At 31.8% G+C, this 16,491-nt stretch overlaps 1 protein-coding gene across 3 annotated transcripts in view; it reads left to right on the top strand.

The window, feature by feature from the left end:
* Positions 1 to 16,491, top strand: part of LOC110024949 (carbon catabolite repressor protein 4 homolog 6) — a 52,072-nt gene that overhangs the window by 18,324 nt on the left and 17,257 nt on the right. For all 3 annotated transcript variants that reach the window (XM_020725148.1, XM_020725149.1, XM_020725147.1), the window contains exons 6-8: positions 5,228 to 5,309; positions 5,633 to 5,676; positions 6,412 to 6,502. In XM_020725148.1, coding sequence (XP_020580807.1) covers positions 5,228 to 5,309; positions 5,633 to 5,676; positions 6,412 to 6,502 — 217 coding nt within the window. The remainder of the gene's footprint in view (positions 1 to 5,227; positions 5,310 to 5,632; positions 5,677 to 6,411; positions 6,503 to 16,491) is intronic.

Genomic DNA, 16,491 nt, shown 5'->3' with positions numbered 1-16,491 from the left:
ACACTGGAAAGCCACATACATTGTGATAATGTCTTGTGACTAGAGTAGTTTGTTTTTCCTATTGATAATCAGATAATAATATGAAGGAGATCAAGAAGCAATTAAGTACGGTAGCCATGATATGATCAAGAAATTGACTACTTCCCATGTTTCAAATATTGGATTACCTCTTTCTGGTCTTGTTGCTAAAAGATCATCAAGTTCCCAACATAAACCAGTCTTGGAAGAAAATAAGTAAACTAATCTACACCAAAATAGAAAAAATATTTACAGCCATACAACCTTAATTGAGATACACTATATATATATATAATCTTCAAAATCTTAACATATAAATTAGATATAAACCTAGAGCTTCTTTGTTGCTGTAGCGGGAAGATGCGTGAAACCTATAATCTTCAGAATCTCGCAATCATGGATTTCAAACAACCATAGACCCGTCTGATAGTGGTTTTCATTTTCTGACCTTTATTTTCTTATTTCTTTATCTCTAATTAAGATTCCTATTGGAAGACTATTTATGTGTATATTTTATTGTTTTTGTGATAGCTAGCTTTTGCATGTGTATTTAGAGATTTTATTCTTTAGTTTCCAGCTCAAGGAGTGTTGTATCATCTACCTTTTGCAAGTGGTGTATATGTAGCTTGTTTAAGAACAAGTAGTGGAACCTCCTTGATGTTTTACCGTTAGTGTGTTGTTTTCCAGTCGGACGGCCGTCGAATGCCTCATATTCCCTTCCAAACATCGTCGATCTCGCATATTCTTGTTGCCTCGTTATTCCACAACCATTTCCCCACTAAATACCTTCCTAAATAGTTTTTAGGAGCCCTAGAACGATGTCATATAATATCAGAACCTAACTAAGCTAAATTTTTTAGAGATTTCTTTTCCTTTCCTCCCAAACCAAGATTTCTTAACCTGATCTCATACCCCTTCAAAAAAGCTTTATCCCATCATCCACTTAGCCTTAAACCCTAATGTTAAACCACAATTTCTTTTTGGCCAAAATTTTATATGGAAGAACAAGATACCATGCCTCTAAGGAGGAACTCATAATGAGGTATTTGTGAGCTTACTATGGAGGACATGCAGTGAATAATTCTCTAATTATGGTGAAGATTCGTTGATTTTGAAAGAAAGGAGACGTCACCCACATCAACAATGGTGATTGCCCAAATGAAGGAGATGATGAAATCCTTTCCTTCAAAATGCGAGTGATGAAGAGTTGATGCCGCTTTGATTTTGCATTTAGTATAGAAGGAGAGGGTGATTTTTAAGTAAAGGTGGATTTATCAAATTTTTACGGTTGCATGGATTCAGAAGAGTTCACTGAGTGTCACCAAAGAGTGCAGCAGAAATTTGAGTACAAGAACATTCTACCTGACTGAAAGGTAAAGCTAGTCGCTATTAATTAAAAAAAAGTGTCTTTATGGTGAAAAAAAAAATGAAATGTTTATACCAGTGTGATGAAAAAACAAAATCACTATTTGTCTAAGATTAAAAGGGAGATGCAACACAAATACCTACCAACACATTACATAACATGTTCTTGAAACGCTTTACCACTTACAACATGAAGAACTCTTGGTAAAGGAGTAACCTTTAAGCTTATCTTGAAGTATGAACTAGTGGAGCTTGAGAAGAATACCATAACATGATATTTTAAGAGATTATGACCATCCATTGGCAATGTGATGCATTTACAAGCTCTATTGGACACTAGTTGATGTCCATACCCTAGCCCTAAAGTTGGAGAGACAACATAATCACATCAGGTTGATACTATTTTTCAAATAGGATTTAGCCTTCAGATCAGTTAGCTAGTGTACACCAATTAGAGTACCCGAACTAACCCGTTGTGGAGAGAAGCTAACACAGGAGGAAAAGAGGATCGATCAAACCATAGCCCTCGAAACCATTTCGGCTAGGGAGTCTTTCAATGTTATGGATTTGTGCACATTGTATACAAGTGCCCGAATATGAGAGTAATTACTTTTACAGAGCAGGGTGTAGTGGAGGAGATAGAGCAAAGTCTTAGGAGAAGAGATTGGAGAGGAGTTCCAGCTGATTGTAAGATGATTATGGTTCAACAAGTCTCCAAACCAAGTCTAAGAGGGATCAATAGTGGCTCCAGCAATGAGATCTTCCCTACTTGTTATACTATGAAGAAGAAGGTATGCAACTTAATTGTAGATAGAGGCGGTTGTGTAAATATGGTATCTATGCAGATGATGAAAAAATTGAGCCTCATTATAGAAAAGCATTCTTAGCTATCGAAGAAGAGAATTGAGATATGTTTGATAGGAGATGTCTGGTGGTATTCTCAATTGGAGATAAGCTGCATCCTATGGATGCGTGTCATATTCTATTAGGCCAATTGTAACAGTACAACAAGAGTACACTACACGATGACCACAAAAATACCAACATTTTAATATGGTCCAATGGTGCATTGTACTTTTATCATTGAAAGAGTTAGCAATGATGAACACTTAGACAGAGATAGACGCTGTCATGCCTTGTGCTATATTTCTATAAACTATGAAAGAGACGCCAAAGGGACAGACTTTAGTGATGCTAGAAGAGAGTGATACAAGGAGCCCATACCTGCGATAAATTTTCGAGATTCTTTAGACAAAGCAGTTATATGGTTATCCGAAGAAATGTCATTTTTTTACACTGATGACATGTTTTTTGGAATACATTATTTCAATTGCAGACATTAAGATGGACCCAGTGAAAATCGAGAGTATTGCGGCTTGGCCCAGACCTCAATCATTTACTCAAGTATGCTAGTTTCATGGTCTCATTTTTTTTACAGGAGGTTAATAGGGAATTTCAGCTCGATAACTACACTCTTGACGGAGCTCAAGTCATATAGATTTGCTTAGTCGGATGATGTCCAAATAGTTTTGATGCTTTGAAGAAGCATGTGGCTCAAACTCCTGTTCTAGCACTTTCAGATTTTAATCAAGTGTTCATGCTGGAGTGTGATGCCTCCAATGTGAGCATTGGTGTTGTGCTCAGTTAAGGAGGACACCCTATCGTTTTATTCAATGACAAATTGCATGATTCAAGGAGAAAGTAATCTATATAGGACAAGAAGTTTATATTATTATGAGAGCCTCGACTCACTGGAGTTATTATCTACTGACGAATAAATTTACATTTTATACTGACCAGAGACCTTGATATTTTTGAATAACAAGAGTAAGCTAATGGGTTGGCACACCTTGTTGGTGGAAATTTCCTCATTCTATTTTGTATTAAAAAATAAGAATGAGACTCAGAACAAAATAACTGCTGCACTAAGCTGTCTCCACTTATTCGTCATTAATATGCAATCTAAAGTAGTTGGTTCTGAAGTGTTGAGGATTTATATGCAATAGATGAGGATTTTTTGGATATTTGGACTCAGTGCCATGATAGATTGTACGAGCAACATCACAGATCCAATAGATATTTATTCTTCCAGAAAAAATTGTGCTTTCCTCAAAGTTCATTAACGGAGAGCATTTTACAGGAGCGTGACGATGGGGGGGACGAAAGGATATTTTTCTAGAGACAAGGCCCTATCTTAGTAAAAGATAATTTTTATTAGCCTAAATTAGTACGAGATGTGAAGAGACACATCATACGATAAAGGTTATGTCATTTGTCTAAGGTTGGAGGACATAATGCATGTCTATACACTCTCCTTCTCATTCCAGAGGCACCCTAATCAACCATGAGCATGAATTTTGCGGCGGGCTTATCCCGGGCACACAAAGTATGGATTCTGCCATGATTGTGATAGTTCATTCATCCAAGATGACACATTTCGTTCGTTGCCGCAAGACGATGGATGTGTCACATGTTGCAGACTTGTATTTTATGGAGGTAGTTCGCCTTTATGATATACTTAATAGTGTTACTTATATAGAGAAGTGAAATTCCTCGGCCACTTTGAAGGATTTTATGGGGAAATTATGTCCAAAACTTCAGTTCAGTTCTGTAGCTGACCCTCAAATAGATGGGCAGACAAAATTTGTAAACCGCAATTTGGGAATTTTTTTTAGATGCTTGGTGGGAAAGAACATCTAGCAATGACGTTTGATTATTCGTCAATTGGAGTTTGTCTATATTTATTATAAGTCATTCTAGAGGTCACAACCCCTTTGAGATTGTATACGAGCAGAACTCACTTTCACCTATGGAGTTTGTCCCATATTGTCAACTACTGAACTTAAAATTGACGCCGAGTTTTGAGTCAAGGATATTCAGACCCTAGATGAGTAGGTGAGAAAGGAAATTATTAAACAGAACAAATCAGAAACATGCTAACAAGTTTAGGAAAGCTATGATTTTCAAGGATGGCGACAAGGTATGAATCAGAATGTAGGAGCAATTCCTTGCAGGTTTATTTGGGAAGTTCAAGACTAAACCTGATGACCTATTCAGGATTGTTAAGAAGTTCAATGACAATGCATATAAAATTGACCTACAAGGAGATTACAATTTTTTGTCATTTTTATTGTTGTTGATTTATCGTCGTATGATTTTATGTTTTCAGAGACAAGGGATGAGCCTCTCCCATTCAAGGACAGTGACATGGTAATAGTAAGATACATGAAACTCACAATTCCACATGATTGTGGGCGCCGAACAACCATAGGTAGTAGGAATAGGTTGTCGATTCAATTGGAGTGCCCTCAATGCGTGAATAAGCTCAACTTTAATTAGAAGCTTGGGGATGCTTATTATATATGATTGATAACGCGAAGTAGTAAGGAAAGAATATCTCCCTATCTCTTAAAACTATTTATCTATGTTATGGAAAATATTAAATCTAATGGTGTTTTATTAAAAAAAATTAATGTTAGGTAATCTAATTAGAGGAAATCTAATTATATGATCTTTTCTATATTAGAAACTATTCATAATCTATAGAGATATGAGTTTATATAAATATGTATCTGCTTTCAATTGTGGAATAAAAAAAAAAAGAGGAAGTCTCCCTTTACAATGTCTAATTTTTTGAAGGTTGGGTTGTCTCTAAATTCAACTTGGAGATGTGAGGCCTTTACTTGTTCAGCTGCATGGGAATTGAACACTAATATTGCTTTTGCAATTGTTTTTTTCTCACCAGTATCAAATTATTGTAAATTTTTGTCTCAGCTAGCTGATTTTTTTGGGATTTCTTCACATTTCCGATCTCAGAGATAATTTTTAATTTTTATTAAACCAGATTTCAGCTGAGGCATGAAGAGCATATTGAATTTAGTAAGCTTGGACTAAGGGATAATGTGGCCCAAATTTGTGTGTTGGAGGTATAGGTAGATAAGCAGTTTTTTGTTTAGAGAAATTTATATACGTAGCACTCAATCCTTATGTATTTACACATTTCACACCTAAACTTTCACATTTACATACATAGCACTCTGTTAGTTCAAACCATGCATGAAAAGGTGTTCTTCACTTTTAAAAATTGGTAATAGTAATATTTTTTATTTGAGTGCTATGTGTGTAAATATGAAAATTTAGCTGTGAGATATGTATATACATAGGAAATGTGTGCTATGTATGTAAATGCCCTTTTTTTTTCAAAAACTTTCCTTGTATGTGTGTCTTCTCATTCTTTTTTCTTTGCCAGTCAAATACGGGATTCCCAGCAGAAAATGCTGTTTTGCCTGCAAGGTACTATTATATTTTCTCAATCTATTATTATTATTATTATTTTTTGCAGCTTAATGAGCTTTTAATTAGGCCCTTCGACATGAAATGTGTGTTTATTACCTAGGCATGGCGATGGAAAACAAGTCAATAATTATAAATTTTGTTAAAATATTTTTCTTTGTTTATTGAATTTTCTGGATTTATTAAGAATTATTCTTTTAACTAATTTTAGGTTTAAAATTGAATTATTTAGGATTAGATTTAGTTTTGTATTGGATTGAATTTCATTTAAATATTTGATATTATTTCTGTAATCCTATTTATTTAAATATGAATTTTTGGCTTTTATTTTGCTTATTGATTGAATGATTTGAAATTAAAGTTTCCTCTCATATTCTCCTATTTTCTTCTCTCATAATTAGGATACTCCAGATTCTCTCTTCATATTTCATTACAGTGGCTCTTCATAATTTTATTATCAGTGTCTTAACATCTTAATTGCCTTCTTGATCTTGATTAATTTATTAGTGATAATGCCTCTTATTATTTATGCTTGCTTGTGCCTTTCTGATCACATTATCTCACTCTCTTCTGATCACACCCTTTCGCACTCTTTTGATCACATTGCTTGTGCTTTCCTGATGTAGAAAGAGTTGTCTTTTCATGCTTGTTGAACATGCAAATTGTTTAATGCACTTATAATGCATTTTTTTTTTGTAAACCATTGTACACTAAATGGAGAAATCTCTAAAACAGCCATAATCCATCAAGCGGAGGAAATCAAGTTGTTGTATGCAATACTCATGTGCTATATAATCCAAAAAGAGGAGAGATCAAGCTGGGACAGGTAGCTGCGATAGTTCATGCACAATATTTCATGATTTTTTGGATAAATTTTATATTACTTGCATCATGTTTTGCTCAAGCATCCTTATCACTTTTGCATATACATGAGTATAATTAATGGAAGGGGGCACTTACATTCCACCTAATTTCTGTCTATTTGCATATCTAACTCCTAAATCTTTCATATCATATCAACAATACCATTATTTTAACTTTCAAAAAGTGGAATACACCTTTTTATACATTGGTAAGGTGGAATGTATGTAACAATTGAAGTTTAGGTGTTAGTTATGGAAATGCATAGGTACTAAGTAAATCTTCCTTAATAGAAATGCGCGGGAGTGTTAATATAGCTGATCTAAAAATTTAGGTATGATGATAATGTGCTATTATTTATATAAACATTTGTGAAGGTAAAGGTAAAGCATACTTCTTGAACATTTGATTTGAAATTTCTGAATTGTGCTTTTTGACTGCCTTTTGACATACATTTGTGTACAAGATTCATGTGTCATTGTGTAATCTATGGATAGATTTATTCCCTTTTCAAGGTGCATCTTCGCCGTTAGTTCTTGTCAACAAGTTGAACTTGGAGTCCTTGGATTAGAATGTGTGCATCACACATGGCAACTAGCGGTGTCAAAATTGTCCAGACACGCCAACTCAACCCTAACGAGACTTGAAAAATCCAGGCTCTGGTTGACGAGAATAATTTTTTATTCGGATTCAGGTTAAATATCTCGACCTGTTCAATTTTTCAGTTCGAATTCGCTTTGAACCACCAACTCAAAATTAACCAAAAATTGATCTGATTTAAACCCGAATGACTATTATTTTTTATGTTAAACAGTTTGGGTTGGAATTTTCGACCCATATAATATTCAGTTCATGTAAGTTTTAGGTTGGACCTGAACTCGACCTGTTGTCTGAATTGACACCCCTAATGACGACTTTATCTTGTCATATTTTAATTTGTTGCAACAAAATGTTAGCATGGTAGAATTTAAAGGAAGGTTCTAAGCTTCTTTGTGGTGGGAAACCTTAATTTTTAAATTCGTCATGCGATTACGTGTTATGTGCATTTTTGGATCATTTGGCTTCCAATATACTATAGTTGTTATTAATTATAGTGATTATTGAGAGAGAGTCGTAGAGCTATTAGAGCCCAAGAAGCCAATCTTTCGTGAAATCCTTGAGTGTAATTGTTCTCTTGATTTTCTAATCCATTTTATTTTCCATTTTTTTTCATCATGAATTGTCCCTTGCGAAATTTGTACATCTCTTAGGTATGAGTCTTTTGCTGACATTTTTTTAGTGCTCATTGAGATATGGCATGTTTCTTTCTAATCCCTAATGTGAATCATGTTATGTTATCTTGGGGTCAATTTTTGGATAAAAAACATTCAAGTTTGTTGTATTATAAATTCTTTTTGGAAGAGGTGCTTGCTAAAGGAAGTTTTTTTTGGGAAGTAAAACCATTAGACTCTCATCTAGTCTAACAGAGGTGTGACAGATGAGGAAAATTCAGTCAACATATTTTCTATAGACACTCATTCTAACCTTTACTCATTTAGGAGAGTGAGAAAAAGTTATCTTTCTTTATCCACACAAATATATTACATTTGAACTCTTCAAATATTCTTAATTAATAGTTGTAAGGAAGGATTAGCGCAATTAATATACAAGGAAAATGAGCCTTAAAAGTTATTATTCATTATCAATCAGATTAATAATTCTAAAATAAGATTTAATATACAAAAAAAACATGCAATTTGATTTGTGACTAAAATGAGCATTAGCATTCATAGTTGCAACAACATTAATACAACAACGATATTAAATAAATATATTTTATTAAAATTAATAGATAAAATTTGGTTATAAGCATTAATATAATAGTTTGTTAGAACCAAATACAACTATTAAATGTTAGACTTTTTTTCCACTATGTTAGTCCATTTCATATATGAATTTATTTACTTCACTTTCATTTCATTTTCTTATTTTTAGTACTCATTATCTTAAAAATAACATAATATTTGTATATATTATTTAATTCATTAGGGTGTCATCTAACCCTTTGGTCATAATAGTTATTGATAATCTTTTTTCGGCTCAATATTACAGATATCAACAATCTATTGTCAAACATCCTAATTTTGATATGAAGTGTTAGGATAATTTTCTTATTGAAGCTCATATCGTCAAAATTTTTATCTTCCCTTGTGCAACTCCTCATTATAGTTTGTCTATTGCAAAATAACATGAAATTTATACCATATTTTGGCTCGGGAGCTTGGAAATAACTAAGGCATGAACGGATAGTCTGATGATAAAAATAAACATTACCAACAATAACTATAATTACAATAATTTTCAACTAGAAAAGACTAACTAATTCGCAAGACATAAATAAACAATCTCTACCAAAATATATCAGATTATCTAGCTTGAACAATAATAAAAATAAAAGTGAATAAACCTAAAATCCAATAGCCTGTTGATTATTTTCAACAGTTTCTCTGATACAACCAAAATTTTTTTCTATCAGTCATGTCAATTCAGTAGAGTTTTCCCTTAAAGAACAGTTATATTTATAATAATTTAGTGAATAAACATCACTTTATCATGTACTAAATTATTATATGAATGCTTAAATGAATGCTCAAAAGAATATGATTATCAATTTATAAAGTAAACTTTTTATTTTTCTTATAAAAATATTTAAATCATTCTAATCGATTATATTTTTGTCATCTTAGTTGGTTATATTTTTCATTTTTCTTTTTCTTTAAGAAATCATCTCAATAGCATCATAAAAAAATTGTATTAATAAAATTACAATAATTTTTATTTTCATTTTCATTTTCATTTTTTATCAAAAAAGTTGCAACTTTTTTTTATTTTAAAGGGTGATTGTTGATAGATTTAATGTTAAAAATTTTATCTATAAGTATCTAATTCTTTCCAATCATTAAATATATTTATTTTTTTTTCATTTATTACAATACTAAATGTGAAATAATGAAAATCATAAAACAATCATTTCATGTTTACTTATGTTGTTTTAGTTATAGAGGAGCTTTTAATGTGTACAAACAAATGTAATATTTTAAATTTTAAAAATCTAAATTAATGCCAATAAAATAATAATTACTCATGAAATTTGCTTACTCGTCTCTTTTTTTTTTGAAATATTTATTTCTTACCATAACATTTAACATCATTATGCATCTGATCAATATTTATTAGTTTATTTTTTATCTTAAATTACCTAAATTTTCCAAGCATCTATGCTAATATTTTATTGTGATTTAAACAAGATTCTAAAGTATATATTTATTTTTCAAAGAAAAATACATGTAATTAGAATTTATCCCACTTGCTCCATTCTTCCATCTATCAATTCAACAATCTCGTTCAATTCTTTTAATTAACTTAGCTGATTGTAGTTCATAAATTTTTTTATATTAAATTGACTATAAAAAAATTATAAATAACACTAACTTTTATTGATTTTCCTTCTTTCTCCTCTCCTATTCAATTTTCATGTTTCCTATTTTCAAATCTTTTTGAATCAATTGCTCTTCTGTTTTAATTTTTGTTAATACTAAAATTCTAATTAACATTAAGTCTAAATTAATTAATTGAAAACTTTAACTTTTATTTTCTTTGTACCCTTTCATTTATGATGATTTGATCCTCGATCTCAAATCCAAATATTGTTTTCTTCAATGTTTTCTAACTATAATTAGCATAAAAGCTTATTTTACGACTTAATTATAAGTTCAATCTTATATAGATATTCTACTAAAAACAAACCTTCACCTTCACTTTGGCTCGGCTCGGTTTGACAGTTCACTTGTGCGAACATCATCTATTCTTTCTTCCTTCACGCTCAAGTGGATCTTAATCTTTAGCGCACTACCTCCTGCAAACCCACATCTACAGGCGTTTCCTCCTTTGATTACGACTAGGGGTGTAAATGAACCAATGCACTCGATAACTCAAACTCAACTCGATTAAGAATCAATCATGTTTGTTTAAATTAGTAAATAAAGAAGCTTGAACATATCTTAGAAGCTTGAAGCTTAAATTAAATAAACATGAGCATAGTCGAACTTGTTCATTTATGTCCACAACCAAGCTCGTTTGTTGTTCAACAAGTGACTTGTTAAATATTGTTATTAATCTGGATAATAGTTCATATCATATATAATATAAAATATTATTATCTTGATTTTATTTAATTATGTATTTAATATTAATATATTTTTATATCAATTGAAGAAAGGTTTTGCATTATAAGTTATTTTATAATACAAGTTCCTTCGATTTTTTTTGCTCTTATTTTCATGTTTCTTTTCTAACTTAGAATGTATTCTTGTGAGAAAATATATATTATGGATACTAGATTGGATCATTTGGGTTAGTTCATTTTCTTATCTGATTTATTAAAGTATTAATTTATTTATATTTATAAAATTATTATTTTTTTTTTATATGAAAATCGTGATACGTGTTTGAATTTTAACTCGTTTAAGTACTCGTTCACTTGTCATAAACAAATTAAGGTCAAGTTTTGAATATTTTAGACAAGTCAAGCTTGAACAACATATGAAAGCTTGACACAAGCTGCTCAAGTCGAACTTGAACAACTTATAATTGTACTAAGCCAAGTCCAATCTATGATATACTCTGTTCGACTCGTCTCGACTCGGTTCAATTACAACCCTAGCTACGAAGCAGAGCGTCACTATTCTCCCACACGCAAGTTATCTCTTGCTCGTTCAGCTTTGTCGCCTCCGCTTACTTCATGCAGACGTCCCACATGATGCTCCTTCTCTTTCCCCTCTTCCCCTTGCAAAGGACTCTTGCGACAACCTCTCCTTCCTTTCTCTTCTCCCTCATACTCTACCCTCGGTTCTTCTTGGTCTCACAGTTCTACAGGCTTCTGGCTTGAATGTGCCAAACTTTTTCGCCTCTCTCTTAAATCTTAGGGGCCGTCTGGCAAAAGATGACATTTTTATTAGGATTTAGTAAATCTCGTAAATTCAGATTTATTAAATCTTAAATGGTTTAAATCCAAAAAATTGTTTGGTAACGGATTTACTAAATCCCGTAAAACCCTCATGATTGTTTGGCAAGTAAGTATAACAAACCAAATGGCTCTTTCTGCTAATCTCATAAATCCAGCGATTCCTGGTATTTAATAAATCAGGGATTTACGGCCGAAATCCATGAAATCTAAATTTATCCAATCTGCAGCTTTATTTTCTCCAAAATGACCGTCTGGCAACATTTAGCCTACATTCTTTTCTAGATAGCCCCTTAAAGATGTAAATGCCTCAACAATTGTCACTGATCTTCAAAATTTATTTTTTTAACATTTAAGATTTAATTTTTCTTCATTACCTATTACATTATTTCTATATACATTCTTTATATGGATATATACCTATATGTAAACAAGCCATAATAGCATTCACTAAGAATATAGCGTGACTTGTAATATTTAATTTTTTGTTATTGATAACCCATTATATGATTTAATCTCTATAAAAATACATTGAATTTGATTATGAGCAGGTTATCGCGTACAATGAATTTGATTGTGCATACAACAAAAACAACAAAACCTTATCCCACTAAGTGGGGCCGGCTACATGTGCATAACAAGTTGATATACTTATAGGCAGTTGCATACATTAGATTCGTAAATAGTTTTTCTTCTTATTTTAGAAATTGAATATTTCACTACAGGTTCTAGATTTCTTTCTGGACGAATTTTTTATTTACTCCACCTTGAAACATTGATCTTTTATACATATATTGACAAAATTTATCTAGTCATATCAAACTTATATATATTTATTCATTATCTTTAAAAATCTATTAAATAATATTTTTTCTCAAAATTTTCTTCTCTCATAATATTTTCCACACCTACTATCTTCCAACCCAAACCAGTTCGCTGGAAAAAGTTATTGAAATCAAATCTTTACCTCGAAACCCATCTTTTTTTTCTTTTCCTTTCTTTTCCCTTTCTCTGTTTTCCTTACTATATTTTTCTCCCCAGCAGCCCTACCTGATTATAGCAACTCTCTGTTCGCCCTAGGGAACAAAATGATAGAATAGTATTTATGAAAATGAAGTGAATATGTGTGTGTGTGTGTGTGACTTTTTTTATTTTTAAAAATTAATCTGTGTACTTCTGTTTCAAAATGATCAAATTGAAAAAAAAAAAAAATTATGAAAATAATTTTGATGATTTAGGGTTGTGCGAAAATTTTGGTATGATTTAAAAATAGATTTTGTTTACCTTTCTTGCTTTTTTAGGTATTATAAATCTTCCCTATTTATTGAAAGTTCATTCTCAAAATTGCTTTGCAAGAACTCAAACAAATAGAAAAATTTGTCTCATCTCTTTTTTCTTTTTAATTTGAAGTTTTAATTTTTATTTTTATTTTATTTTATTTATTAATATGTGCGTCTCTTTTACTTTTACCCAGGGAATCCATCTGTTTTTTAGCTTCTTAAAATTAAATTTTAAAAAAATTTCATCTTCTTCAGTATAAGAGATTTCTCAACACCTCTTTTATTTCATATTCTCTGATTCGTATCAGTGACATATTCTCTCAATATTGATACATGAAAAATATGATGACTATCTGATATATTAGCTTGTGGAGCTAGTTTGTAAGCAACATTACTAATTTTCTCCGTGATTTTAAATGGTCTTATGTATATGGGACTCAACTTGTTTCTTTGACCAAATTTTGATATACATTTCATAGGTCTGACTTTCAAAAAATACCAAATCACCAACTTTGCACTCCAATATTTTGTGCCTCTGCTCTTGGGTCATACTGCTGCTGTTGAAGATTCATAGGAATTTTCAATCTGTCTCTTATCAATTTGTATTTTTTCTAAGACCTCGTCAACTAACTTTAGACACATTAGCTGTCTTTCCCCTACTTCAATCTAGCTTAATTGAATTTTGCACTTTTTGCCATATAATACTTAACAGGGAACCATTTTTATATTGGATCGATAACTATTGTTGCAGGCAAATTCGTTCGTTAGAATATGATCTTCCTAATTGCTTACAGAATCTAAAACACATAATTTTAACAGATCTTCTAATGTCTGAATTGCCCTTTCAGAGTACCCATTGGTTTGAGTGTTAGATATCTCTTGCTGAATATTTTTGCTCGCCTCCTAGTTCTTGAAGATGAAACAATCCTAAAACCGGTGGCTAATTAGAAATTTGTGTTCTGAAAAATTCTCGTAACACTCAGGGAATTCCTTTAGTTTTTTGAGTTTTTGGAAGAGCTTCATAGGATTTCATGGAGAAATTACTTCAATTTTTCTGAGATTTCCCTAAATTGTTAGTTTTTTTTTTTTGTTAAGATTTGAGGTATTTGGGTTTTCTATTTGCAAAATCCCCATGGGCATGTTTAAGTACATCTTTGCCCATAGGCAGAAATATGTTTGATTATGGACATCAACGGTGCTCTGAGGAAAAGATTGTCGGTAGGGAGGAGATGAATGAAATGCACAGTTAATCTGATTACGATCTCATAGTTCTATCTTGGCAGGCCAAAATTTAGAGGTCTTATATTTTCATCATCCCGGCCATCCTGGTCTTTTTAGTGGACCTTATCTGTTAAAATCAGAGGAACTAGAGGCATAAATTATAGGACATTATTGGTATTCTTTGGCTACCTCCTTAGGTCACATCCTTTCATGATTAAATCCCATGTTTTTTTACCTTGAAATTATTAGAGGAATGTATCATGATTGATCATGATTTAAAGTGTACTTAACCACTTGGGTTCTCTTTGAAAGGGGTATGCCAGAAGACATTCTTGTTTGAGTTAAATTCTGTGCTATGGGCCACCTTTAAACGGGAATACTATGGTTCGTATGATACATTTGACTCGACAGTCATCCTCAAGTGATAATTCCCTTGTTTTGATGTGATTAGGCCACATGAGAGAGGAATTTGTTCTCTCCATGAATTGCATTAAGAAGTTAGCCTTGATTTAAGGATGAGTATTGAGCTTAATTTCAGCTTGCGTAGAAGGGGTGCCCTCAATGAAAAACTGATTTGTCTTCTTAGGTGAATGCTGAGTTTTCCTTAGCAAATTGATTTGAGGAATTGTGGGCTGACATCAACTCATTTGATTTAACTTGTGAGGGTAATGTTTCACTACTTATTTTCAATTTGTGGGCTTCTTAATTTTATGTTGGTCTAATTGATGGTTATTGATGTCTATCTGTCTGTAAAGTTGATTTTGAAAAGCTAGGCTTATTTTTTGGAGGAAGACCCAAATTGAGTTTGATAGTTTGATCATTCAATATAAGTTTGTTTGAAATTCACGGACTCGACAACCTCAGAGCCATTTGATCAACTTGGTAGCATTGAGGTTGACTTAGAATTAGTAATCAGTGCATTATATTTTTTATCTGGTTGATGGTTGCGTTTACATGCCTAGGATGGTCTAAAAAGCTTAAATTTTTTGTTTTTGGTATAACATCATATTTGTTCTGGGGTATTGCATCCTATAGATAAGTTGGGGCTTAACTGGGTGGACTTGTTGCTTTTCTATTGGCCCAATGAGTTGGGTAAGGTCCTCCATCATAAGAAAAGCTCACATGTGGCATTTAAATTTTCAGAGAGAACGAAATTCTAAAAGCGGCACTTAGAATTTTGATTGCAAAGAAGCCATGCAATTAGATCCATGGAAATTACATTTTTCATGCTTGCCACATGGTGATAGGAAATTTTAAAGAAAAGGTGGCCTAAATTTAGTTATGATGTTTCCTGCTTGATAACCTTTGATTGTCTTATGCAAAAGTATTATAATTATTTTGGTGATGCCAAAAGTTAATTTGTTGGATCATGAGGTGCATTAAACAAATGCAAAAATTGTAAAAAATGGTCCCCTAATTTTTTTTTTTTTGTATTTTAATCAGTCTATAAAAGTGCCAATTTAGTTATCGAACTCTTTTAATTGAGGTTAAAAAAACAAAAATTTAATATCAACAACTGAAAATTTTTTAAATGTAATAATGTAAGGAAATATTTTTATAATAAGTTAAAATAAATATTTAAAAAAAACTATATTTTAATTAAAAATGCATTATATATAATAAGTTTATATTGGAAACTGCTACACACTATATTAGATGTATGTTAATATCATATAACAATCTTTTTTCTTATTATATTATATAATTTGAGGCATGGGCTCAAACACTTTAAGGCTTTATGTCTCGAGGTGTATTTCTCAACCAAAACAGGATGCAAACCTCACTTAGGCTATTAAAGCACAAAAGCTTTGAGGTGATTTTTAAGCTCCTCATGGTGGTGTATGGTGCAAATCCTTTTTTTTAGTTCATGATTACATTGCACCTGGTCGATAGGATTTTTGATAATTTTCAAGGATTAGGATTTAATGTGCTCTTCTTTTAAGCTCTATCTTCTTTGCTTACTCTCAGGCATCAATCGAGCTGTATAGACTAATCTTGCAAGTTGAAATTTGGTTGCAGGCAGGGTTGTAAATGAATCAATGCACTTGATGAATAACTCGAACTCGACTCAATTAATTCTCAATTATGTTTGTTCAAATTAGTAAATAAATAAGTTAGACTATTTTTTAAAAATTCGAACGATAAATAAATTAAATTTGAACATAATACAACTTATGTATTAGTGTTTACAAACAAATTTGTTTATTGTTTGACAAGTAACACACTAAATTATATATATATATATATATTGAAAGCCCAACAATTGTTGTCTCTGTCCTTGAATTTGAATGACAAATTCAGAGATATAGTAGAAAACGAGGGAGAAGGAAATCTGAACTACCGAAATTACCACAATCAAATACTACTGATGTCACTTATCACTCAGAAGGTGAGCACTGACACCTACCCTCTAGGATTGCTAGAGGGGAGGGTGTCATGGGCCATAATGCT

Source organism: Phalaenopsis equestris, unplaced genomic scaffold (genome assembly GCF_001263595.1).
Source record: "Phalaenopsis equestris unplaced genomic scaffold, ASM126359v1 Scaffold000282, whole genome shotgun sequence".
In the NCBI taxonomy this organism is placed as follows: domain Eukaryota; kingdom Viridiplantae; phylum Streptophyta; class Magnoliopsida; order Asparagales; family Orchidaceae; genus Phalaenopsis; species Phalaenopsis equestris.
The sequence above is the reverse complement of the archived record's forward strand: the minus strand, read 5'-3'. Positions and strand labels throughout refer to the sequence as shown.